Below are 26,255 nucleotides of genomic sequence, written 5' to 3' on the forward strand. Positions count from 1 at the left end.
CCCTTGTTGGAGCATGGGGCTTGGGGGCAATGAAGAACATTAAAACCTGAAGTCACAGAGACAGGCAGAGGCCAGATCATGAAGAGCTTCCTAAGACACATTCTACCATTTGCTAGAAAAGAATTGGTCCTCTTCCTCTCACCTATATCAGCCTTAGTCATGCTTTCAGTCCAGCTGTCACTTCTGTCCCCCTGAACTTAACTCCCTCAGCAGGTTTTGCAAATATTTGCATCTGTCTTTAACAAGATCTGGGTTCTCTCTCCAAACAGGCCTTAAGACCCTTGAAGACAAGAGTCAATATTTCTTTTATATCTACAGTATTTAATGATTTTTGATATATTTGTTCCTTTAAGAAACATTTATTAGCCATGCCAGGCATTGTTCTAGATAGCAAATAAATAAACATACTCCCTGCTCTTCTAGGACAAGTGAGAGCAGCCCAGGGTAAATGCTCAATGCATTATTCCTGGTTCCTTTAGTAAACTGTTAAATGCAGTCACAAAATCTTGACTACACTAATAGATGCTTTTCTTTAAAGATATGTTTATGAAGACAGCTTTTTATAAATATTATTCAAACAGGTATCTTCATAATGTATGAGTCCTTCTATAGTGATACTATATCTTTATTTACATTTGGAGGGAAAAATTTCCAGACTATCACAAATCTTTTAAAAATCAAATAAAATTTCCATGAAATATTGTGCAAGACAATCCGCTTTCCTTCAATTATGAAAATGATGGCTCCAAATCAAAAAAAAAAATCAATTAAAAAGATTTACATCAAGTTAGAAACAGAATGTCTACCTACATTTTTGTTTGATATTAATTCCCTTGCTCTGGATTACATAAAAGATGGAATAAAGTTAGAAGATGAGTTTAGTACAGTGGATTTAAAAGAGCTGCACTTAAAAACTCCATTATAAAATGGTAACTTAGATCTAACCACTTCAGAATGATTTCATTGGTGTTTGTCAAAGAGTGGTCCCCATAGCAACAGGTAGAGCAGCAGCATCCAGGAAGTTGTCAGAAATGAGGATTTTCACCCCACCCTTGTCCTACCGAATCAGAAATTTGTGTTTTACAAGCCCTCCAAGTGATTCTGATGCACACTATATGTTGAGACTATTCTAAAGACACACTGAAAAAAATTATTTAACAAAACTCTCCTCTATCTTATTAAATATTAGTACAGAAAGAGGTCTTAGCATATAGGACAGTTTTCTTGTGTGCTCTACAGACGTGCAAACAGAGGCCCAAGGATTATCAACGGCAGTTGATATTTGGAACAAAGTGTGCTCCAGCATGTAGTCCGAAATCCTCAGTACGCAACACTGATGGCCACCTATCATTTTGCACATCTGAAATCAAGTTATGCTCCTTAAATGTCCATGTGTAGAAAACCCTTTCTAATTCATTAAAATACCTGGATGAAGTTGCAGTACCAATAATATCAAAAGGCTAACTAAAAGTGTTTGAATAAGTTCTTGAAAGAGAAGAAGTCTTATTTTAATGAGTAAATCTGGCATTCACTGGCCAGAAATATCAGGCTTGATGTCAGATTCAAACTTAAACCAGTCCTCAGAGTTCCTTAACCAGCCAGAAAGTAGGAATATTTCTCTAACTCCATTCAAAGAGCAACTTCAAAAGGACATCCCAGTTTTTTGCTGTCAACCCAGGGTAACTGTTAAGAATACAGGATTTACGTCACATATGGGATGTGTGAACTTGGGAAAGTTACCTTCTCTCTCTGTACCTCAGTGACTCAATTATCTCAAAGGACTGATGAATTATACATGACATTGCATGTAAAGTTCTTAATGCAGTGTAAATGCTCTGTAAGTATTGGCTACCACTCTCACTTTTATTAATATTAGTAGTCCAAACCTATAGTGTGGACTATTTATATGCTATCCTTTACTTATGAAAGTGGCATCTTTACTGAATGTCAGAAGTGTATTTTCATCATTACTGATCTAGCCACACTGCCTCATTGTGTGTGTGTGTGTGTGTGTGTGTGTGTGTGTGTGTGCATGCGCATACATGTGTGTGTGATGCTGGGATCCAACCCAGGGTTTTGAGCATGCTAGGCAAGCATTCTACCACTGCGCTACATCCCAGTCCTGACACTGCCTCATCTTGATGCCCAAGTAGGAAGGTCAAAGACCTAATTAGTGTTACAGTATCAGGGTAGCCAACTTGCCTGAGCAGCAGTTCAGTCCCTAAACTGAACCTTGTGACCGTTCTAAGAACCCATCAAACACCAAGTGATTGATACCCCAATTTAGATAGTATTTCATTGATAGAGACACTTTCCTAAAAATTTCCTTAAAGAAAATCTTCAGAACATCTTATAACAGCCTAATAAATATTTCATGGGCAGATCAGTATACACACACCAGTAATAATGAAAATACACATCTGACATTCAGTAGCCAGAGTTTATAGTTCTTCATATGGTTAATGTCAAAGGCTTTAAGGGCATCTCTTAAGAGAAAAAACAGCCTGGGATGTCTTCAGCAAGCAATCCTAGGGCTAAAATTCCTTACCCTGCTGTGAAACTTGGCAGTGCGGTAAGACTTGGGTGACAGATTGTAGACTGTGTAGTGATCAAGATGTCTGGAATCCAAAAAGCTCCGAATGTCATCAACCTGATTCCTGAATCCTATGTCAACATTGTCCAGAGGAAAGGACATCACTAGAAGTCACACAGAAAGAAAACAGGTTACACGGCCTGCTACTGGAATGAGTAGCATTTGGTGGCTGAACCAAAGAGCAGCTAAAAACATGAGAAACTTACCAATAATTCTGGAGGTAACATAAGTGAAGTCTAAATCTCCCTTTGTGTAGCTAAAAGTGAGACAGGAAAGGGTACATATTAAAATGATCTAAATATGCCAAGATTTCTCTCTATCACTTGAACATCATGAACTTGGACACTTCTGTCCAGCAGGCATATTTTGACTCCCCTCAAGCCCTTCACTAATAAGAAAGCATCATTGAGAGAAGACAGTCCATATCCTCAGGGGTACAAATAAACCACTCCAATTAGTGCATTCCAATGCCCCATGGATGTTGCTTCTTGAACAATTTCTGCTTATTTATACGGATTGTTCCAGCATCTCTGCCTACATGGAAATTTCTCCTCTAAATATGAGCAGCTAAGGGGTAGGGGAAGAAGTGATTGAGAAAGCACAAATGATACTTTTTTTTTTTTTTGACCTACCAAGGTCCTGGTTGGGAATTAGAAGGGTAAATTTACTATTGAATCAATATTAAAATGCTGATTAATATACTGGACTTGGCATTTGAATTTCTGATTCAAAACTCAATACTATAACTTAAAGTAAACCTACAATTTCCTAATACCTGAGAATAAAACATAATTCACATGATTTTTGTAAGAATTTTAATACAGTACAAGAGTAGAAAACTTCTGCCATTAAATAAATTCTAAAGAACTAGTGGGATATAAAAGTTCTATTTTGATTACAATCTGCACGTATTACTTATTTCAGAGTGTATATGCTTTTATTTTCTCCTTTAATCCTCAATCCACCCAACACCACAAATCCTATCAGAGTATAAAAGTAGAGCTTAGAGAATTAATTAACTTGTCTTAGGTCACATGGTTGACAAGCACAGATAGTGCATTAGAACCCAGGATTCTAAAACCAGGAATGGGTCTACAACCATACCACCCTGAAGGCTCCCGATCTCATCTAAAGTCAGGAATGGCAACCATTGTACCCTAATGCACCAGTGAGCTGAATCCTCCCAGTCTGTGCTTGTAGCTTCACGGCTTCAATGACAGTCCTCAGTTGATCAGCTCCCATGCAATTATATGACAAAACAGACATTCTTTGAACAAAATAAGCAGTTGGCAGGGCAGCTGGCAGGCAACCAGATGAGCATGGGGAGTGTAGCTTAACCAGGAGGAAGGCACGTACCTGGCAACAGATTGTATAACTCTAGAAGATGTGTCTTTGAGGGTGTCTTTCAAGTTGTCCTTTAGGTTACTAAAGAGCCTCCCCGCTCCTCCTTTCACCATGTCAAAAAGACCTCCCCCATAGCTGGGCTCCATGTCTGGAGACGAGGCACCTGCCAAGGAAAAAGAGAGAAGGAGGTGATGGCACAGACTACACTGAAAACCCATCCCTCTTCATTCCTCAACATTCACGCATCATCCTTGGGAGTCTGGTTCAGAGATTCCAAGAAGTTATATCCACTCTCAGAACTTATCAACTGAGTTCCGCCATGTTGCTGGTCCTCAGAGAGAACAAGGAAAGTCCCTCACTGGGTCCCAGGCACAGAAACCTGAAAAGCTGTACTGTCCAATACCGTAGCCACAAGTCACTGGGACCTGAAATACAACTGGCCCTAACTGGGAAGTGCTGTAAGTATAAAATAACATCAAATTTCATCAAATTTTACTTATGTTTTAAAATAAGTAAACAAAATATCTCATTACCATATTTACATTTGTTACATGTTATAGTATTTTAGCTATATTGAATTAAATTATATTATTTCAATGAATTTCACCTGTTTCTTTTTACTCTTTTAATGTGGATACTAAAAAATTTTAATTACCTATGTGGCCTGCCTTATATGACTTGGGCAGTGCTGCTCCAAAGAGACCACTGAGGAAGAGCAGAGGCAGCTTAAGAGAGCCCCAGCCTCTGCTGCCCTTTAGTGGGGTGACTGTTAGAAGGCCCAACGCGGTCCCTCACAGCAATAGCTCACACACATCATGAAAATATTTTCTGAAAGGTCTTGATAAGAACTTTAGGCCTGAGGACATAGTGGGCATGGTTGTTATCTGCTGAATATTTCAGCTTCTGTTTGCTTGCAGCTTCATAAAATTATACTTTCCGACCCCTGTGATTAGCTTTAGTTCAAGGCTTCTCAACCTCATTTCGTTGATAGTTGGGGCCAAATATGTCTTTGTCCGTTAGGGGAGGGGGTATTCCCTGCACACAGGGTGTTTAGCAGCATTCCTGGACATGATAGGATTCAGTACTATCTATGGTTTCAGGCAGCCACTGCAGGTCTTGGAACGTACCCAATAAGCAGATAAGGGAGAACTACTGTATTTTATGACTTCCCTGATTACTAATGAAGAAATTATTGTGTTTACTGGCCAGGCAGCTATTTTTAAAATCATACTTCAAGTATTTACTCAATTATCATATGCCATTTAGATGTTCATACATATACCTCTAAACCTATGTTGACTGTCATGTTCTTCAATCACAAGAGCCTTTAAAACCTAAGTTTTCATTAGGCCTCTTTTTGAAAATGAGCCTCTATCAGAAATTCTGAAGAATAATGAATGCTGATGAATAAACAAATGAATGGCTACAGGGACCAACATCAGCAGTATCCAACGCTTCCTGAGCTCTCCTATGCAACAGGAGCTCTGCATGGCCCTTTATGATGGTACAGTTCACAGAGTAAACTTTACAAAGAAACAGAGGCTCAAAGAAGGGATATGGCTCAGCTAAGACCTCAACTAACAAGTAAAAGCCAGCAATTCAAACCCAGGTCTGTGCAATTTTGAAACCCAGGTTAATCAACCGTTTCCCACTCTTCCACAGCTCCACATCAGCTCATGATCCTAACAGCTGCCATCAGAACGGTCCTTACCTGCCTTATACACAACTGCCCCTCTCCTATTCCTAGCTCTTTTCCTTTCATCTGGCTCCACTCGGCAGCAGATGTCCCCAAAACAAGCACCCTCATAAATCACTGCATCTGTCAGACTAACACAATCTCATTACCAAGAGGCCTGAGCCTCTGCCACCCCCTCTGCTTCACCATCCTGGATAAAATGCCAGGAACTGGTCTAAACCATAGCTCCACAGATTATTATGAGACCGCTCCCTATGAAATAGGGCACATTAGTTTTATTTAAACACACCCCCATGCAAAAATCTACCATTCTCATTTTAAATACAGTGAAGACTGGGCAGCAAAAAACATTTATAATTCCCCCATTTCCACCCCAAATTCCCACTTCAGTCGGAACATCCTCCTGACGCATCGTTGTTCTAAGAGATGACACGAAGTTGTCTACATATGTCTCTGACTCTTAGTTTTATGCTGGAACAGAATTCTAAGACCACAACCTATTAAGAGATATAAATGTCCTTGATTATCTAAAAATCAGACTCTCAGCATCACTAAGGCTATATGCTCTGCTCATTAGAACCTTGGGAAGACGAAGAAACCAGAATAACTTGCCAGAATCCATCTGTAATCCTCATGCCCAAATTCTGTCACACCAACCAAGACACAAAAAGAGAGAAGAGGGATGTCATTTTCTTTGCCCTACTGATTCCTTTAAGTGGGTATTCTGCTTTCCCCAAGGAGTTACTAAGTGCTGAAAGCACAGATTCTGCAAAGATAGTTTAGCTTCAGCTGGTCCGGAGAAGGAGCAGAGGGGTTTCAAAACCCGAGATGACCATGAGAGCAACGATGCAGTCAGAAAGCATCACGCAGAAGAACAACGACAGCAGATCGAGGTTAAAAACTACAGCCCAATAGCAAATCCAGTTCCTTGCCTGTTTCTGCATTATCTGTGAAATAACAATGTTTTTTACATTTTTAAATGATTGAAAAAGCCAAAGCAAGAACAATGTTTCATACTGTGATAATTTCATGAAGGTCCTCCATATGGTATAGTTGTCAAAGAAGGTTGATGTGCAAAGATTTGGGGGAAAAAGACCATATTCACTGAAGTATTGTTTGGAATGGCAAAAACATCTAAAGGGAAGACTTCATTAAAATGCAGCACATGTGGTCAGCGGTGGAGTGCTTACCTGGCCTGCATGAGGGCCTGGGTTCCACAAAACCAAATGAGCCATACAGCTCCACTTGGGTGTTTATATCTTGGTGATGGCAGCTTTAGTGCTGCCAGGGCAGAGCTGAGAAGTTGTGACACAAGCCTTGTGGTTCATAAAGTCTGAAGTATTTACTACATGGTCCTTTAAAAAAGTTTTGCAACCTCTGCTCAAATCATACAAAACCCTTGCATCCTTAGGAACGCTAAGCTTGACACCTTGGCTAAAATGGTTGCCAGCAAGAAGAACACTGGCTAGGGTTACTAAAGCTCCTGCAGGATCTACAGATCTAAGAGAGTTGGGGTGGGGAGGTCAGAGCTGAGCAAACATCAGAACGCCATCCAAAAAGAAAGGCCCAGGTCTCTGCTTCTCAGTTCCCAAGCAGACTCACGTTCCATGATGTCTTGTTATTTGAAAATCAAATCCCACCAAAAACTAACACAAGAGAAGTACACTCTGCCCCCCATGTTATTCCCAAGGATGTAATAAGCAAGTTTTCTTTGGGATTCCTAGTATTTAGGAGATGAGACACAGCACCCTCCCCCTTCCAAGTTATAGGACCTCACCACATGTATAGCCTTACCATTCTTACAAAACTGGGGTCTCCTGGGTGAGAATTTCTCCCTCCCAAAGAACCTTAGGTCACTTAATATCAAGCTTCGTTCCAAAATGGCTTGAAGTAGTTATTTGGAAAACTGATCTTTTGGAGGACCAGAACAAATGTTCGGGCTGCCCTTCCCTCCTTACTGTGACTAGAAAGACAAGAAAGTTGATGTGGCTGCCCCCCATACACACTTTATTGACTTGGTGGCCACCATAGGCAAGATATTGAGAAGTCCCTTGGCAGAGCCAGGGAAAGGCTGAGGAGACTACAAATGACTCGTGGTACGTCCTCTGCTCCTACAGTGTGCACCCGTGACACTGGGGCCGTGTGCAATCCCACCTGGTGACTTAGCAAGGGACACTCCTCCATATGGTATAGTTGTCAAAAGAAGGTTGATATGCAAAGATTTGGGGGAAAAAGACGATATTCACTGAAGTATTATTTGGAATGGCAAAAAATAGAAATCGAAAGAAAATACAAATCATGTATTTTTCAATAGTTAGGAAATTGGTCAAGCATTCCTAAATAATGCCATGTAATAACTTATTTATAATTAACTATTGAATATATGTATGTCATTAACTATTAAAGTCACTTTGTAGAAGAGGTCAGATACTTATGACAAAGGGTAAAGTGGAAAACGAGCAGAACACAAAACGTTACACACAGTAGGATCTCAGCTTAGTGAAAGAAAAACATTTGAGTTTAGATGATTCACAAGTCACAGTAAATATAAAACAATAATAATAACAACTCAAATTTACTAAATGCCTACTATAAACCAGGCACTGATCTAAACTCTTTATACACAATCGCCACTTAATCATCACAACCACTCTGGGAAGGTAATATCATGGCTATCCCCATTCACAGGAAGAAACAGAAACGAAGATACCCCAGGGACTCGCCTGAGGTTCCACAGTTGGTAAGCTGGGAATTGTAGCCAGGTTGCTCCAGAGTCTAGGCTTTTATCTGCTACCTTTTCAAATTAGTTACAGCAATTATATCTAATGATATCTGGGAAAATGAGTGATTTTTGTTTGCACGGTTGTACTTTTTAAGTTTCCTACAACTTACATCATTAGTTTTATAATTTAAAAATATGCTACATAAAACAAAGACAACAGTCGAATGCTCTGCTATTAAAGTTCATTCTGTCCTTCCTCGATAGCTGTGGAGACCTCTCTCCTTGTGTGTGACTCATCGTAGCTCACAGTTTCAGAACAGTTTCTCAGCCAGATGCTGTCCAGCAGCCCTCCAGCAGCCTTTGTGGCTCTGCAGTTCCAAGCAGGCTCTGGGCTAGCTGGAAATACCCTTCTGTACTTGACTCATCCTAAGATTTGGGAGCCGACTTCACCATGGTGGTAACTCACTCAATCCTGATAGAAATATTCAAGATAATCCAGTAGGTCAAGGACAGAGAAGCCATAATGAACTATTGGCAATTTTTACAGTGTGGGGAACATCAACCTTCCTCAGCGGGTCCCCTGGACCTCCACAAAGACACTTCCACAGAGCATCACCTTTCCTCTTTCCAAAAAGTCTTTGTCATCCAGTTATCTTGTTATTCTCAGGATCAGCCTGCTTGAGGAATGGCTGATAAACTGAATGTTGGCAGTAGGATCTAGTAGTGTTCATGTTCATTTTCACGTGAGCTTTCTCCTCTGTGGTTAAGGGTCACAAATGCTACAAGGATCCCCTCCTGGCATGAACAAGGTTGACAACTGTAGCATAGCTATCCCAAACACAAAAGTGACTGCAGAGGAGCACCATTAGCTCCTGCCCTAGGAAAATGCCATCACTTCTCCACAACACTGGGCCAAGGACAAGGAACCAGGGCCATCACCACAAAGGCCTCCTCATCCTTGTGTAACAGATTTCTCAGCTCCTGGCTTCCCAGCTAATAGAGAAATTGATCACATGGGTACTGAACCACGGAAAAACCCTCTGCTTTGACTTCCAGAATCAAAGACTACTTAACATCACTCTGCATTACCTATTCCAGGGAAGCTTCAAAGAAAGAGACCACAGACTTAATTGGCTTTTCTGCTTAAAAACTGTGCAACCTTGAGCCTATCATTATACTTCTGGGCTCTGGGCATCCTCCCACTCCACCCCCATAAACTGGAACTCATTAACAAAAACTTTCCTACATGCTTCATATCATCAACGGGATCTAATGAGACCATGCACAATATGATTTGTAAGTAATGAGATGTTTTTAAATGATTAGAACTTTAATTTTAATTTTTAGAAATTTCAGCTCTCATAGTGAATGGATCCATAGCTTGCCTACCTCAGGATGTCCAGGAACTCAATTAGAAATACAAATTTCACAAAAAAAATTAAGCCAAAATAATTTTGGGAACACTTCCTGTGCCAAACAAGAGGTTAAAATTAAACAAAGTCACCACTATTGACATATGGGTTTCATATCAGCCAGAACTCATTTGGATCCCACTACTGCTACTAGCTGGATGTACAATGTGGGGAAGTTAAGTAACTTGTCAAAATATAGATGTCCTGATCTGTAGGTTGAAAACACATTGATACAATATCACATAGGATTGTGGGGAGGATCTATAAGAGACAGTTCTGTAAAACACTCAGCATAGGGTCTGACATACTATGAGCAATTAACAAACAACAGCTACCAGGTGATGGGGATATGGAAAGGATAAAGCCAGGAAAATGCTGCCTACAGCAGAGCCAGATAGCCTCAGCACAAAGGTTAAGGCCTCTGATGGGTTAGGCCAGACCAGAGATAAATACAATGAGAGGAATCTCTTCCTGGCACTTCCAGCCACAGTACAATGAAATCCTGCATTTGGGGAGTTCAGAACCTTGAATGTTGAACAGAAGTGGACCTCTCTACAGCTCTAAGGTTTCCACTTTTCATCCCAAAGTGATCTGATGGATGGTGTGAGTACCTATCTTGAGCTATCAGCAGAACTTATCTTCAGATTCACACAGATTCAGGGGTGCTGGTTCTTGAAATACTGCAACACTTCTGGACTATCTGGCATATAATAGATTTATTAAAATGACAAGTCACACTGCATAGCAGCAGCCCTGGACAGGTCTGGAAACTGATCAACAGACCAAGGGGGCAGTAGCCAGGGCTTGTCCAGTATCTACCAGCAGCTGCAGAGAAGCCTGGCACTGGCAGGCATAGGCCTGGAGCAGCTGGGGCCAATGATTCAGCCTTTCTGGGCTCAGGCCATGTAGGAAGCGTAGGCATCCAAGTGTATCATATCTCTTACAAATCAACAGCAGGCCTAGCCCTCCATGGTCTAAAACTAGATGCCAAGATCTTTATGGTGACTGGGATGGTTCATCTGGACTGTCAAATTAATTGGAAACACCTAGGATTAAGAGATTTCTGACTGGGTCTATGTTTCCAGGGTATTTCCAGAGACGATTGGCATGTAGGACAGCAAAAGGAGCTTCTCCCTGAACACAGGGGGCACTGTCCAATAGGCTGGGGACTGGTTGGAGGTAAAGAGACAGGAGCAGAAGGAAGCCATGAGGGAAGCAAGCTCCATTCTTGGGCAGGTGCATCTATTGCTGCTGCCTCCGTCCATGGTCATGGAACTCCTTCAGCCTTCCAACACCGACCCTCACCAGTGACTCACCAGGGAGTTTCTAGGCCTTCAGTCTCAGATGGGAGCTGCATCACTGGTCCCTTTTGTTCTGAGGCTCCAGTTTCTTGAACTGAGCTGCTACTGGTTTCTCTGCTCTTCAGCCTGTAGATGGCCATTGTGGGGCTGCCCAGCTTCTAATCATGCAAGCCAATTTTATAAACCCCCTTTTAAAATCACACATATACATATCCTGTTTGTTCTGTTCCCCTAGAGAACCCTGAATAATATGATAATATTTTAATAGGGAAGTTGCTGCAAGGATCTGCTGCCATTTCCTACATCAAATAGTGGAGCTCATTTAACTAGTATTAAAAACATTCTTGAAACTCTTCAAAATCAACAAAAAACTTGAAAATTAGAGTGATATATAACTTGTGTTATAAGTCATTATCTGATAGGGGTTTTTTTGTTTTGTTTTGTTTTGTTTTGTTTTGTTTTGTTTTGGAGGTGCTGGGGATTGAACCCAGGGCCTTGTGCATGTGAGGCAAGCACATGCACAAGCCAACTGAGTTATATGCCCAGCACTCTGGTAATTTTAATATATGTATGTATATTTATTTTTGTGATAAAAATACAGGACTGTTTTATGTCATATATATTATCATAACAGTTACAAAATTTTTTACTATCACTATGAATTCCATAATAGTAGCATGTACACTATTTCTGCACTCATTTTTCAGGTCTTTGCTGGAACAGCACTGGATTATGGGTCTGCATCCCCAGCTGTTGCTCATGCTGTATGGCATTGGGAGAATGACATAATCAGGGATTCAAAGAATACAAAAATATGGGATTGGATTAGATGATTCCCTAAATTCCCTCAATTTCTAAATCTCTTTGACACTATCATCATTATATAAAAGTCTTCTATTAAACAAATATTCTAGACTAGGCACTCGGCTAAGCAGTTTCCATAAACAACTAAACTGAACCCTCGAGCTATGCACAGCAGCAGGTGAGAATCCCACTGAGGAAAGCTGAGCTTCGGCTGACTTTAGTAATGGTAATGGCAGAATGAGAATGAACCCAGGGTTTACTGGTTCCATGGCCTCTGCTCTTTTCCACCTCCCCATCCTGCCTTCTTTCACAAGGGACTTTGTCTCTCTTGCTCCCATTCTCCTACCTCACTTTGTACCTCCACCCCAAGACTCACAGCAGTCTGATCGGTATTAAAATTACTTGTGAATGTGTCAGTTCCCCCTCAATCCCACAGACCCTGGGTCTTCAATAACAGAGAACATGTTTCAAGCTGTGTCCTACCTACCAAAGACCACAACACTATTCCCAGAACACAGTAAGCACTCAATAAATGTATGTGAAATTGGACTGCTGTACAGTGAAGACTAGGAGAAAAGATGGCAGAGTTGGCATGGAGGACCGAGCATATGGACCTTGGCAGAGACCTGCCCTTTGCCTAACCATAGGCAGATGCTTTCATTGTTTCTCACACTCTGAATTTCTGATTTCAGCACTGATTCTTCCAGCACCTATTGACCATGCTTACCCAGGAGATAAAAAGACCCATACTTTTTTCATTTGATCAAACAAAATCAAGTACATAGGTCTTCACTGGACCATGAAAGGAAACCACTCAGACTCATCACAGCTTAGTATGTGGTGGGATATTAGCAATGTCCCCCTATGTCTCAAGAGACACATCAAGAAGAAGAAATGACTCCCCAGATCATTCCTATAACGAACTTAAAAAAATAATAATTTTATTGACATATTTAAAATTAAACATGCAATCAACTATATATCTAAAATGTAAACATTTAATAAATGTTGACATACTTGTATCACACATGCATATGCATTATTAATTCCTACGGTATATGTGATCAAGGCGTCTGCTGTGAGGACGCATTCCATCTGTATACAAGACAGTGAAAACACAGATTACAACACAGCATTGTAGCAATTAGACATGCATATATTAGGCTCAAAGGAATCTCACACCAAGAAATGAATCAGAAGAGAGTCCTCCATCTCTCACCTAGACCTCCTGGAGAGTAGGGATCCTCTCACCATCCCTCACAAAGCAAGGTCAACTTTGAACAGTGTATATCTACTCTAAACAGCTCATATCAGAATTTCATTTTATTTTATTTTTTAATATTTTTGTACTTTTTATACCTTTATTTTATTTAGTTAGTTTTACACGGTTCTGAGAATCAAACCCAGTGCCTCACACATGCTGGGCAAGTGCTCTACCACTGAGCCACAACCACAGGTCCCTATATCAGTATTTTAAATGTGACCCATCCTTTGGAATCCTTACTTAGATCATGAATTCCTGATTTCTACTTCTGCCTATGACAGAGTAAATGGAACTGGATTTAACCTCCTGTGATAAACTGGATAAGTTATATGAAATATCTGTTTTAGACCAAAAGGATTGGGGCTTTTGAAAGAAGGGAAACACAGAGGCGAGCTCACAGCCACCCAGCTTTCTGCCTGCTACATAAAGGGAGTTAAAGCCTAAGCAGAACCGTGGTCTTGCTGAGCTGCAGAGCCACGGATTAAAGATACAAAAGCTGCTGAGAAGTTGGGCCACGTGGGGCTATATAAAAGAAAGCAGGGAGTGGAATGGCATGGGAGACGGAGGTGGGGATGAAAGGGGGAAGGGAAGCAGAAGTCTGCAAGGAAAGGCACCTTGTCCTTGGCTGAGGTCTAGGCTGTATATAAAGCGAGACTTCACAAGGCCTGGGAAAGACTGCCTGCTGGAGAGCTGAGAACCAAACGGGCTCTGTACAGCAGACGTACACAGTCATTTTCCAGAGTTTCCACATCAGAAAGACCACATCCACACAGGAATAAGGATGTTAGCCTAAGGTAGAGGTCATACCCCAGCACTGAGTTTAAAACCACAACAGGCCCACTTTAACAAAGAATAAAGCAAGCCTGGCAGGACCAGAAGAATGTGCCTGTAATTTAACTGTCTTCCAGAATAAAATTCAATGTGTTTTAAAGGAAAATGACAATCCAGACTTCCCACAAAAGTATCATCACAATGTCTGTTATCCAATTAAAAAAACACACACACACACAAAAAAAAAAAACTAGAGAAGTAAAGACATGGGAAATTGACAAATACAAAAGATCAATAGATATAGACCAAAATGCTCCAGATATTGGAATTAGCAGACATGAACTTTACAGCTTATAAATATCTTCAAAGACTCAGAGAAAAAAAAAATAGTCTCAGTGAGTTAACAAGGAATGTAGTTTTAAAATCTAGAATTAAAAAGTATAATATCTGAAATGAAATTTTGCTACCTGAGTTTAAGAGATTAGAAATTACAAAAGAAAATGTTAGTGAACTTAGAAACAGGTGCATAGAAATTTTCTAATCAACAACAGAGAAAGAAGAAAATTGAAAAACAGAATTTCAATAACCTGTGAGACATCAAGTTGTATCAAGTGAGTACAAGCAGGAAAGGAGGAAGAAAATGAGACAGACAAAATATTTTGTTTCTAAAATTTCTCAGGGCTAGAGGTGTAGCCTAGTGGTACAGTGCTTATCTAGCATGTGTGATATGCTGGGCTCAATCCCTAGCATGGAAAATTAAATTAAACAAGATAAGGTTTTCTCAACCTCAGTACTTGGCACTATTGACATTGTGAGCTGATTAATTAGTTGTTGTAGGGGCTGTCATGGACATTGTTGAATTTTTAGCAGTATGCCTGGCCTCTACTAACTAGATTATAATAGGATCTTCCTCAACCCCAAGCACCACAGTAGACGGGCAAACATATCTCCGGATATTACCAAATATTTCTTAGAGAAGCAAAACTATCCCCAGTTAAGAACTGGTGTTAGAGATACAAGTAACTCAGCAAACCCAAGAAAGATAAATACACAAAGAACCACCTTAGGGAATCTTAGTAGCCGATAGAAAAAAAGACACATTACATGCCAAGGGACAACAATGTGAATCACGGCTAAACACTTATCAGAGGCAAATGGAGGTCAAAAAGCAAAACAAAGAGACATTTAGAGTGCTGGCGGGGTGCTGGGGGACCTATCCACCAAGAATTTTATGGACAACCAAAAATTCCTTAAATAAGCAAAAGTGAGAGAATTTGTTACTAGCTGGCCTGCACTACGAGAAATGCCTAAATTCTTCTGACTTGCAGAAAATGTTTCCAGATGGAGACTTCAATATATGGGAAAGAATGAACAGAATATAAATGGTAAATATATGAATAAATATAAAGAACATTTTTTTTTCTTTTCTCTTATTTCAAAGACAACTGTCTCAGGCAAAAATAAAAACACTGTATTGTAATGTTATGTTGATGTAAAATATATGTCAAAATAGCATCAAAGATGGAAAGAGCATAAATCAAATTTTACTGTTATAATTTTTTCATTTTAAGTTCACAGTGATTAATAAAGAATGCATATTGTAATCCATAACAAAATACATACCAAAAAAAAAAAAAAGACACAGCCAAAAAGTTAACACAAAAGTTAAAACTTCACATTAAAAATTTATGATTAATCCTAAAAAGGCTGAAAAGGAAGAAATGGGAAACAAAAATAGAAGAAACAATTAGAAACAAATAGCAAGACATTAGATATATCCCCAACCATATTAATAATTAAGTTAAATGTAAATGGACTAAACACTATTATTAAAAAGCAAAGATTGTCAGACTGGATAAAAAGCAAGACAAACTATATGTTGTCTAGAGGGATGCATTTTAATTATAAAGTTATAGATGGTGGACACTAAAAGGAAAAGATTTACCAGGCAAAACAGTAAGCAAAAGAAAGTAGATATGTCTATCTATACATTGGACACATTAATTTCAATACAAGGAATACTCCAGAGACATAGAGGAATGTTTCAGAATAATAATTTTTCCAAAGCTACAACAACCTAAATATGTATCCACCTAAAAACACAGCTTCAAAATACGTGAAGCAGAAATGCAAAGAACAATAGGAACAAAGAGAAGCCTCCATGTTCACACAGATGTAAACTTTTAAACCTCTCTCAATAATTGAGAGAACAAGTAGACAAAACATTAGGGAGTGCACATAGACTACCTGAACAATAATATTATCTTGGTCTGCTTGTGTCATCATAACAAAATGCCCAAGATTGGGTAATTTATAAATAATGGACACTTATTTCTCAGAGATCTGGAGGCTAGCAAGTCCAAGATGAAGGCACTGACAGGTTCAGTATCAGTGAGCCCACTCCCCATATATCGTGCACTCTAGGTGTCCTAACATGGCAGAAGGGACAGAAAGGCAGAGAGAGAAGGATGCTGTATCCTCCCATGGCAGAAGAGTACCAGTACCAAACTCACCCCTCAAGTCCTTTCATAAAACATTAATCCAATCACAGGGCAAAGCCCCCCAAAACCCCACATCTTAGCATTACCAACACAACTGGGATTAACTTTCAACAGGAATTTTGGAGGGGACACACATTCAAACCATAGTTAAGTATCAACTACATAGTCCTAATTCAAATTCATAAGATCCTGCAACCAATAATTTAAAAACATACATTCTTACCAAATGCTTACTTACATATGTCAAGGGTATAAAATAAATCTCAACAAATTCAAAAGGTTAAAAAATGCACATTTCTGGGTGTCAACCCAGACTCATTCAATGTCCAAAGGCACATGAGGAAACTGAGGCTCAAGTCGCCCACCCCACAAGCAAACGACTGGCAGAGCAAGGAAATGAATATGCTCTAACTCCAAAGGCTATGTCCCTTTTGCCATAACCTTGACTACAGTCTTGACAAGGAAGATAAAACAAGCATATGAATCACCAAAAAATATTGTTCTTGGTCTCCTAATACTGTCTACCTTGCCATGGCCCCAAGCAAACTTACTTGAGAAAAGTCAGGGTGAAAACTTCATGTATAACCATATGTCACTGAGCTGGAGGGAGGATCAACCAACATATACAATAAAGAATCCTGAGACTTTGGAGCTGGAAGTGCAACAGGTTGGTGAAATCTTCATTTGTGTGTAAGCACATGTGCACATGTGTGTATATTTGAGTATGTGAGTGAGAGAGAGAGAGAGAGACTGTGAGATTAAGGGGTGAGGAGGAGCAGGGAGAAAGGAGGTACAAGACAGAGATGTAAATTCTAGTTGTTTTACTTCAAAACCCACTGTTGGACATTGTGGCAACTGTATTTCCTGGCATTATCTGTCCTGTTTTTGTGTACAAATACACATACATTTTATGTTCTGTGCCCACGTATACAGAAATAAGATTGTACTGTACAGTTCAGGACATGCCATTTTTCCACTTAATATTGAAGATTAGTGTTAAAAGTCATTATATTTTTATGCTAACATCTTTCATAGGGCTTCATCTTAATTATTAGAGGATTTCAGTTCATTAGATTCAGCAAGTATTATAAAGCTATGTAATTGGATAGAAGTTCAGAGGGGCTTGTTTCCAACTTGGGTGTGGGGTGCAGGAAGGAGGAAGGAGGAGAGATTTACAGAAGAGAAGATATCTGAATAACAGTTTGAATGGAAATGGGCTGAAGAGGATTTTAGGCTAAGCCAGGACAGTAAGTAAAGGCCAATAAAACACCAATCAAGGACATACATAAAAATGAAAAGGATCACAACTGAGCACCACTTACAACTCTACTGTGCTAAGCCTGCCCATCACAGAAACGTGGTGTTCTGGTCTCTACTAAGCCTATGGGGATGGGGTAGGCTCTTGAGATGGCAAGTCATGTGTCAAGGCACAGGCTACAGTACACCCTGGAACCAGGACATCATGCTATTTCCTCAGAGTACTAGGAAGACGAAGAGGGTGTGTGGGGTTGGGGGATAAAATGAGGTGAGGGTCCTCAGATCCCAGAAGGCTTGAAGGAACATGAACTTTTTACCAAACTCTCTGTATAACCACCTGCAGGATTTGGTCCTCACACTGACATAACCAATGATGAAAGAAAAGAAAAGAAAGAGGAAGGGAAAGAGGGAGAGAGGGAAGGAGGAAGGAAGAGAGGGAGGAGGAAGGGAAGGAGGAAAATGGGTATCAGCAAATTTCCAAGAAGTCGTTTGCCTCAGACATGTAGATTTCCCCAGGGGATAGCACATCCTTTAGGGCATAATTCAAAAGCCAGAATTCTGTCCCAGGGTACCTGAAGGAAATTTCGAGGCAGTTCTTCAGCATCTAATTACCAGATAAATGTACAAGTAGGAACCTCTGACAAGCAGTCTCTAATAGTAAGTCAGGTCAAGCATGAGAATGCTCAAGGAGGCTAAGTGGATTCAGTGAGGACACATCTAAAAGCTAACTAAACAGGGAATGAAATATTCTGAAGATGAGTCCTGAGACTAGATCAAAAAAAAAAAAAAAAAAAAAAACCACCAGAGCAAGCATTTGCCGAAAAATCTGATTCCTGAATGCAAACAGAACCTATTACTCCTTTGTTTCACTGATCTCAAGGCAAAACAAAAACAAAAACAAAAAAACACAACTACTATTTGTGGGTCCAGCTTCTGTTGAGGGAGACATTCTTACAAATATCTGGCTACTTCCCCTCAGTGTGGAAAAACCAGCTAACAAGTAAATTCAAAGTCCATGAACAGGGCTGGTTCCAGACTGGGTAGACTCCCTGGGTCCACACACAGCATCCGTGGGCTAAAACTCAAGACCAAAGGCACATCCTATCTACCAGGTAGTAGGAACTCAGTTCTTACCCTACTTCAGACCCCTCCCACAGAAAAAAAAAACAAAAACGACCCTTCCCATGTGCTACTTTTTCCAGAGTCTCAACTCAACATTTACCACTTCTGGAGAACCAGAAAAGGAGAAAAAAGCATTTTCTATGAGGACCATGTGATTAAACAGACATGATTTGTGTATGAGCAGACAAGAATCATGACACTTCCCCTTCTTCCTTACTACCTGAGTAATAGTGGACAGGTCAATTCATCTCTTAAGGTGCAGGGTCCTCAATTGAAAAAGGGGATCAAATGATGTCTTCCATGTATATGATGAGGTTTAAATCAGATAATAATGATAGATAAGCACCTCTCAACTCTAAGGCAATCATAAGTAATGCTTGCCTATGCACACCCATCCTCTTATTCCCACATGGGAACATGGAGGAGATCCCACTGGACAAAAGCAAACAAAACACACACACACACAGTAAGAATGGGGAAAAAAAAAAAAAAAACAGAAAAGTGGTATGTATCTTAGACTATCATGTCCTTCCATTAATTCAGTAGAAAGGCCACTTAATTGTATAAACTTCTGCAAAGAGAAAGCTATGGACTGGGGATATAGCTCAGTTGGTAGAGTGCTTACCTCAAATGCACAAGACCCTGGGTTCAATCCCCAGCACCATCAAATAAGAGAGAGAGGGAGAGAGATATGCCTGCCACCTTCACAAATCCTTACAATGAAATTCATCAAAACACACTGTGCAACACTTACAACTTAGTAAATGGTAACTTGAGGAGGAGTGTGTATGTATGTGATGGTCCTGAATTAACTAGATATTACTCAAACAGGTCACCCTCTGGGACTCAGAAAACTTTCCCCTCATCTAGAGATTTCCATTGTATGTGGATTTGAACAGTACAGAGAACAGGTATCCAGGAAATGATCCTCGGAAGGGAACCCTCCCATGTGGCCTCACCCTGCCTGGGGTCAGCTTACCAAGCAAAGAATGGGTCCTTCCCTGATTCCCATTGTTAACTAGCTGCTCTGGCTGTCTTTCTCACTTAATTATGCTCCAATAGTCTTGACAAGATTGGCTGGGCTTCACTGTAAATCATGACAGTGGAAATCCTAAAATAAAAGCAAGATTAATGATATGACCTCAATCTTGGCATGAAGGTTCATTAATTGGGAATCATGGCCTTAATTGAATTCTAGGCATAGCACTGCCAGTTAAATTAAATTTTTCTGAGACTAGTTTCTTCACCCAGATGAAGAAAACTGAAATGTGCCAGTGACAACTAAGCCAAATACTGGGTGCTGCTGAGGAGACAGATAATTGATGGCTTCCCTGGCATAACCAGTTGCCCAAACATCAGAACAGTCTGAAGTCATGCTGCAGAGGGGCCATTGCCATCACAAGGAGACTGGAGGGAGAAGGAGGTGTGTGGCCTCCCTTCTATAGGCTGCTCCCACACGGCTACGGAAATGACACCACAATGGCCATATAGAAATTCAGTTACACCCATGGCAGCATCTGCCTTAACTTGACATGTGGTCAGTTCATATTCCAGTATGTCTCTTCTATTTCCTGCAGTCTTCCTGCATGCTTCCATCTGCTCTTGGGACAAAGATTGACATGCATGCATCAATCTCATCCAACACTGATAAAGGGTCATTATAGGGTCATTATAGTCCCCACTACAGAGAAGGAGAGAGGGGGGCTGGGAGGTGACTATGGTATACAGGGGAGCCAAGATATTACAGTGCTTCCTCACAGAACTGGGAATGGAGTGTTGGAGAAGGGGGAGAGGTGAGATTGGGAAGGTGAGTGATCCTTAGACCTCAAGAAACTTGAAGGCCAAACTAACCTTCAAAGGAATAAATGAAGGCATTAGAATTATTGGAAAAGGTGTGGGGATACTTTTGTTGAAAGTCACAAACAAAATTAATTGAGAATGAGCAAAAAAAGCTTAGTAAGAAGACAGTGCCTAATTTATATATGTATCAAGCACACAGCACAATAAATACCAGGGTAAACAATCAAAAAAAAGTCACTTAATTGAATTGAATTGAATCTATCAAGAAAACAAGAGGTCCAACTCACTTTTTAAAACTATAATTACTATTAGTGCATATTAATTGTACAAAATAATTTGTAACATTTTCACACATACATATGATGAATTGCACTGAAGTGCAACTAGGTGCTAACAGCAGTGGCTGTCATTAATTAACCACCTTCTGATTCCTGGGAACTGGACAACAAACCTACATCCACCATCTTAGCTGGTCCTCACAATCATGCTTCCAAGTAAGTTTTATTGTCCCCATTTCACTGATGAGCAAACCGGGGACCTGTCAATCTGTTTGGGCTCCTATAACAAAATACTATAAACCATGTGGCTTATAAACAACAGAATGGACTCCTCTCAGTTCTGGAGGCTGAGAAGTCCAAGACCAAGGTGGCAGCAGCTTGGAGTCTGGCAAGGCCCATTTCCTGGTTCTAGACAGTGCCTCTTCTCTGTAACCTCACATGGTGGAGAGGCAAGCAAGTTCTCTGGAGTCTTTTTCAAGGACACTAATCCCACTCATGATGGCTCTGCCCTCATGACCTAATCAGCTCCCAAAACCCCCAACTCCAAACACCATTACAATGGGGATTAAGTTCTAATATATATACATCTGGGGAGGGGAGAAGACCTAAACATTCAGTCCATAGCAGCACCCAACACAAAAATCGATGGCACAATCCAACCCTATATTCTCCTCGGGACATTTCGCTGCTTCCCAGTAGTTGTTAAGAGCTTATAACATAAAAGGAAATAGGCAAGCCTGAACACTCTGCTGGAAAGCAGAAAAGCAGACCCTGGCCTCGTGTCTGCTCTGTGCATGATCTAAGGATATTTTTAAGACCAGACCCCCAGCAGGGGAAAAATACTAAGCATCGGTTGCCAGGAGGGAACAAATTAATGAAAACTACCTGCTAAGACTTTAACAGACAGGAGAGAGAAACCACGATTCAGCTGTGATCGGGGTCCCTCATGGGCACTCACAAAGAAACGGCGGGGGACAGCTCAAGATGCTCTTTCCTAATTTAGCCTCTTCTTGCCACCCCATCCCACCCACTCCACAGGCACAGTCTTTAGGGTCAGAAGCTGCTAAGACTTTGATCTCAGGTTCATCAGCCACATACACAAACATTCCAGAGGGGCAGCAAAGCACAGGAGGGGGAAAGAACAAGAGCCCAAAGAATCAAACTGCAAATGTGCTCTCCATCTTCCCCAAAGAACTATCCTACAGATTTCGTAAAACTAGCCATTGTCAAGTCCCTTTGAGGTAGAAAAGCACATTAGCACTAACAAATCCAGGGTCACAGCTTGCTTTCTTTGAGAAGGCTGTGACCGAAAGAGCCGATAAATCATTAGCAGCATCTGGTCTCCTTTGGTGCGTTTCAGATCCCAGGTAACATGATCAGAGCTACAGGCTCTGAGATTTCAAAGACATACGGTCATTGACAACCACAAAAAGGATATCTCAGTTAAAGGGGGATGACAGGCATGCCTGAAAGCAGGTGGCTTTCCATTATGTACAATGTGTCTTCTGCAAAACCAAAGAATGGTTAAGAGTGGGTGGGCAGACGCATTTTAAAGGTTTGTTTTCCTTCCCTAAAAGAAGGAAGTGGGGTTTATACAGAACCTTTGCACACATCGGAAGAGGGCGATGTAGCCCTTCATTGTCTGATATCAGTTCCCACTTGATGTCTGCAACAAGCCCATTTGCGTATAGCGTGACTGTTCACAGTCAAAGATGGTAGCACTGGGAGAAACTAAGCTTTCATGGGCTCGACTTATGTACTATGTCCAGGGAGATGTTTCACACACACACGGTCTCATTCTATCCTTGCGAGGCCCCTGCAACAAAAGCCAAGTCAGTCCCACTTTACAAGTGCAGAAATAAAGCTCAGAGAGGTCATATAACTTGTCCAAGCGAACAGCCTGCAAACAGGGGTCTAAGGTCTAATGCCAGCAAGGCATCAGGTCTGACTGCAGACAGTCTAACTCTGATGCACCCAGTGTACTCCATCAAACAGACTGGGTGCTCACTGAATAATACAAATTTTTAGACTTTATTTTCTGAATCTGAATCTCCAAGGGTGTGGCCCAAAGTATGCTTCTGATGAAAAATGAAATAAAGTAACAAAGTCACAGCCCTATGCCATACTACCTTACCAAGGCCAGTCAGCCCTAAATGGAGCATGGTAGGGTGGGGGAGGGTTACAGAGGGGCTGCCATTTGCTGAGAACTTTTTACTTGCCAGTTGCTTGAATACAAGTTATCATGCTTAATTCTTACGACAACTGCTATGGTGGACATTCTCGCGCCCATTCCACAGAGGAGGAAATTGAGGCTCAGTAAAGTTAAACAGTTAGATAAAGGTCAGATATCTAACAAACAACAGGATCAGAAAATGATCCAGTCTGTCTGGCTCTAAATCCCCTGCCCTTTTACTGTTGCATTCATCATCTCTCCTGTTTGAAGGAGAGCAGAGTTCTCACTGCAGTCGTCAATAGCATACTGATGGCTGTAGATCTGCAAGGACCCAGGAAGCCCTGGCCCAGTACGAGTCAAATAGCAGAAATGGCTCATCCTGGGGGCGACCGGCTCTTCCTTCGGGAGCCACTTTCTGGTCTGATAAGAGTAGAAGCCTGAACTCACGGAATACCATGGAGTCAGCAGGAGACAGCAGCCACCAGCCTTCCCACCAGCACGCTTCCAAATTCCAAGTCTACTCCCTCCTAGCCATGAATCCAGGCATTTGAGAATACGCATGATCTGAAGCATGAGGGTAACCCAGGGAGTTGAAACTCCATATACTAGTGTGCTTGTCAGCAAAGGGCTTTCCATCTCTGGGAAAAGTCTCTTCCTCTGTAAAATAAGTGGTGAATTTTCCTGTTCTCTACAGTCCCACCAACACTGGTTGACCCCATGATTCACAGACTCTAGTATGAATGTTAAATTATGATCTATGCAATTTAGCACAGGTCAAGTACTTGTAGGAGCCCCACCAAACTGAACATGGAGTTATAGTTTTAGCTGCCACCGAGGGTGGCAACATCTGTATAACAAAAGCATTCGAATCTCCATCATGGTTTGCTTTGTTTCTGCCCTGGAAACCCTAGTCAGGGCTATTATGTAATACATTGGCCAGCTGCAAGTTCCTTCTGTCCTCCTTCTCTGCACTTGGTATTAATCTCAACTGACCACTTGACGACTGACCACTGCCCAGTTTCCCTTCTTTTAGCCTTTAAATATATGCATCTTTTCTATAAGCTCCTAGATGGCAGCATGGTTGTGACTTGGGAGGTTGAGGCAGGAGTGTTGCAAGTTCAAAGCCAGCCAGGGATTTAGAGAGACGCTGTCTCAAAATAAAAAAAATAAGAAGGGTGGGGCTATCGCTCCATGGTGGAGCACCCCAGAGTTCAATCCCCAGTACTACAAAAGAAAGAAAGAAAAGAAAAGGAAAGGAAAGGAAAGAAAAGAAAAGAAAAGAAAAGAAAAGAAAAGAAAAGAAAAGAAAAGAGTGGATAGCAAATTAAAGAGGCTCCCATAAGCCAAAGATTGGTCCATTTGAGCTACAGTAAAAATAATAACTGCAGTGGGTCAAAACTCAATTTATGTTTAAAATATGAGAAAGGGAAAGTTAATTAGTCACCCTGGTAAAGGATTGGAAACTTTTTTTAAAAAACAGGTAAAAGGAAAAAATTCAAGCCTTCTTCCTGCCTCTGCTTTATAAACTATATTTGAGGAGGGAATATCTCTGACCAGGGAATTTTTTTCCTCCTAGAAGTATTCTAGCTAACAAAGAAGGAAATAATAGAACTTATCATTTTCAACCTCTAATAAAATAATGGAACTAGGCAACCATCACAAAAACAGTAACAACCATATATTGTACATGTACACACAACCTATGAGAAAGTTTTACCAAAAAAAAAAAAAAAATCTAATCCAAAAAAAAATCTGATCAAGTCCCTAAATCTAACTACCAGGAACACAGAAGGCTGAGGAATAGGTTAAATGCTACCACAGGATGCAATCAGCAAAATCGAAACTTCGGGAAAATCTACAGTACAAATGTAGATTGCAAGACGACAAAGAAGGAAAGGAAGCTTTAAAAGATTAAAAGACATAGAGACATGTCAACAAACTTCAATGCATTATTTGGCTCCTGACTCGAACAAACTATAAAAAGGTAAAGATAAGATTCTTACTTATAAGAATTGGAAAATTTTAAGCAGACTGGATACTGGGTGTTATTAAGAATTATTAATATTTTAAATGAGATGAGGATATTGATGTTTTAAAAGTAAGTCCACATATTTTAGAGACATACTGAAATATTTAAGGATGAAATTATATTTGGCTGGGATCTACTTCACGATAATATAGAAGGACAGGCATAGGTACAGAACACGGGAGACCAATCATGAGGAGATATTTGTAAGAGCTGAGTAACGGGGACACGGGTTTCCGTTTCTATTTTATTTCTCCTTCCTACTTATGCGTATTTTAATTTAGGGGCTGAGGATATCACTCCTTGGTTAAGTACTTACTTAGCATGCCTGACATCAAATGCAATGTATATATTTACACACACCCTTATGTAGATGTCATCTACTTTTTCTCCCAACCTGATCTAAGCCACAATCCTTTCTCACCTGATTATCACAGCAGGCTCTTAACTGGGTGTCTCTGACCCCACCCCTGTCTCTCTTAGGTATGGCGAACAGGAAGGAACGTGTTCTTATAAGAAATGGGGTAAATCGTGTTACTCTGCTGCTTAAACCTTCAGATGGTTTCCCATCTCACTTAGAATAGAAGTTCTTAACTACAGTCCTCGAGGCATTGTGGGACCTGGCCTCCTCGTGACTCCCTGCCCTGTCTCCCCAACCTCGTTCCCCCTCTTTGCTGCAGCCAAGAAACCTTTGCACTTACACTACGCATCATCCACAGGTCCCCATGAGCTCGCTTCCTCGCTCCCTACAGGTCTCCATGTAAATGGTTCTTCCACAGGCTTTTCAAATCACCAAATGGAAAGCAGCACTCCCAATCTCCTTGTACTCATTTGTTTTCCTTGATGATACTATATTTATTCTGATCTCCCACCTTCTTCACATACTAGAAAAGAAGTTCCATAAAATACTTTCATTTGGCCAATAGCTCCCAGAGTTGACTGGCTCAATAAACATCTAGGTTTTGTTTCGGTTTGGCTTTTTGATTTTGTTTCTGTGGTACAGGGGATGAGGGTGCTCGACCACTGCAGCCACATCCCCATCCCTTTTCAGTTTTTATATTGAGACAGGGTCTCACTAAGTTGTACAGGTTGACCTCAAACTTGGAATCCTCCTGCCTCAGCCTCCCAAGTAGCTGGGATTACAGGTGTGCACCACTGTGCCCAGTCAAACAGTGTTAATTGTGGCCTTAT

General features: G+C 40.7%; 1 protein-coding gene across 1 annotated transcript in view; it reads right to left on the reverse strand.

Annotated features, from left to right (window-relative positions):
• Dnajc6 (DnaJ heat shock protein family (Hsp40) member C6) overlaps window positions 1-26,255 on the reverse strand; it is a 96,920-nt gene that overhangs the window by 45,680 nt on the left and 24,985 nt on the right. Inside the window, 3 exon segments of the mRNA XM_047519719.1 lie at window positions 2,549-2,697; window positions 2,800-2,849; window positions 3,950-4,100. Of these exon segments, the coding sequence (XP_047375675.1) occupies window positions 2,549-2,697; window positions 2,800-2,849; window positions 3,950-4,100 (350 nt within the window).

The sequence above is a fragment of the Sciurus carolinensis genome, chromosome 1, assembly GCF_902686445.1.
Source record: "Sciurus carolinensis chromosome 1, mSciCar1.2, whole genome shotgun sequence".
Taxonomy (NCBI): domain Eukaryota; kingdom Metazoa; phylum Chordata; class Mammalia; order Rodentia; family Sciuridae; genus Sciurus; species Sciurus carolinensis.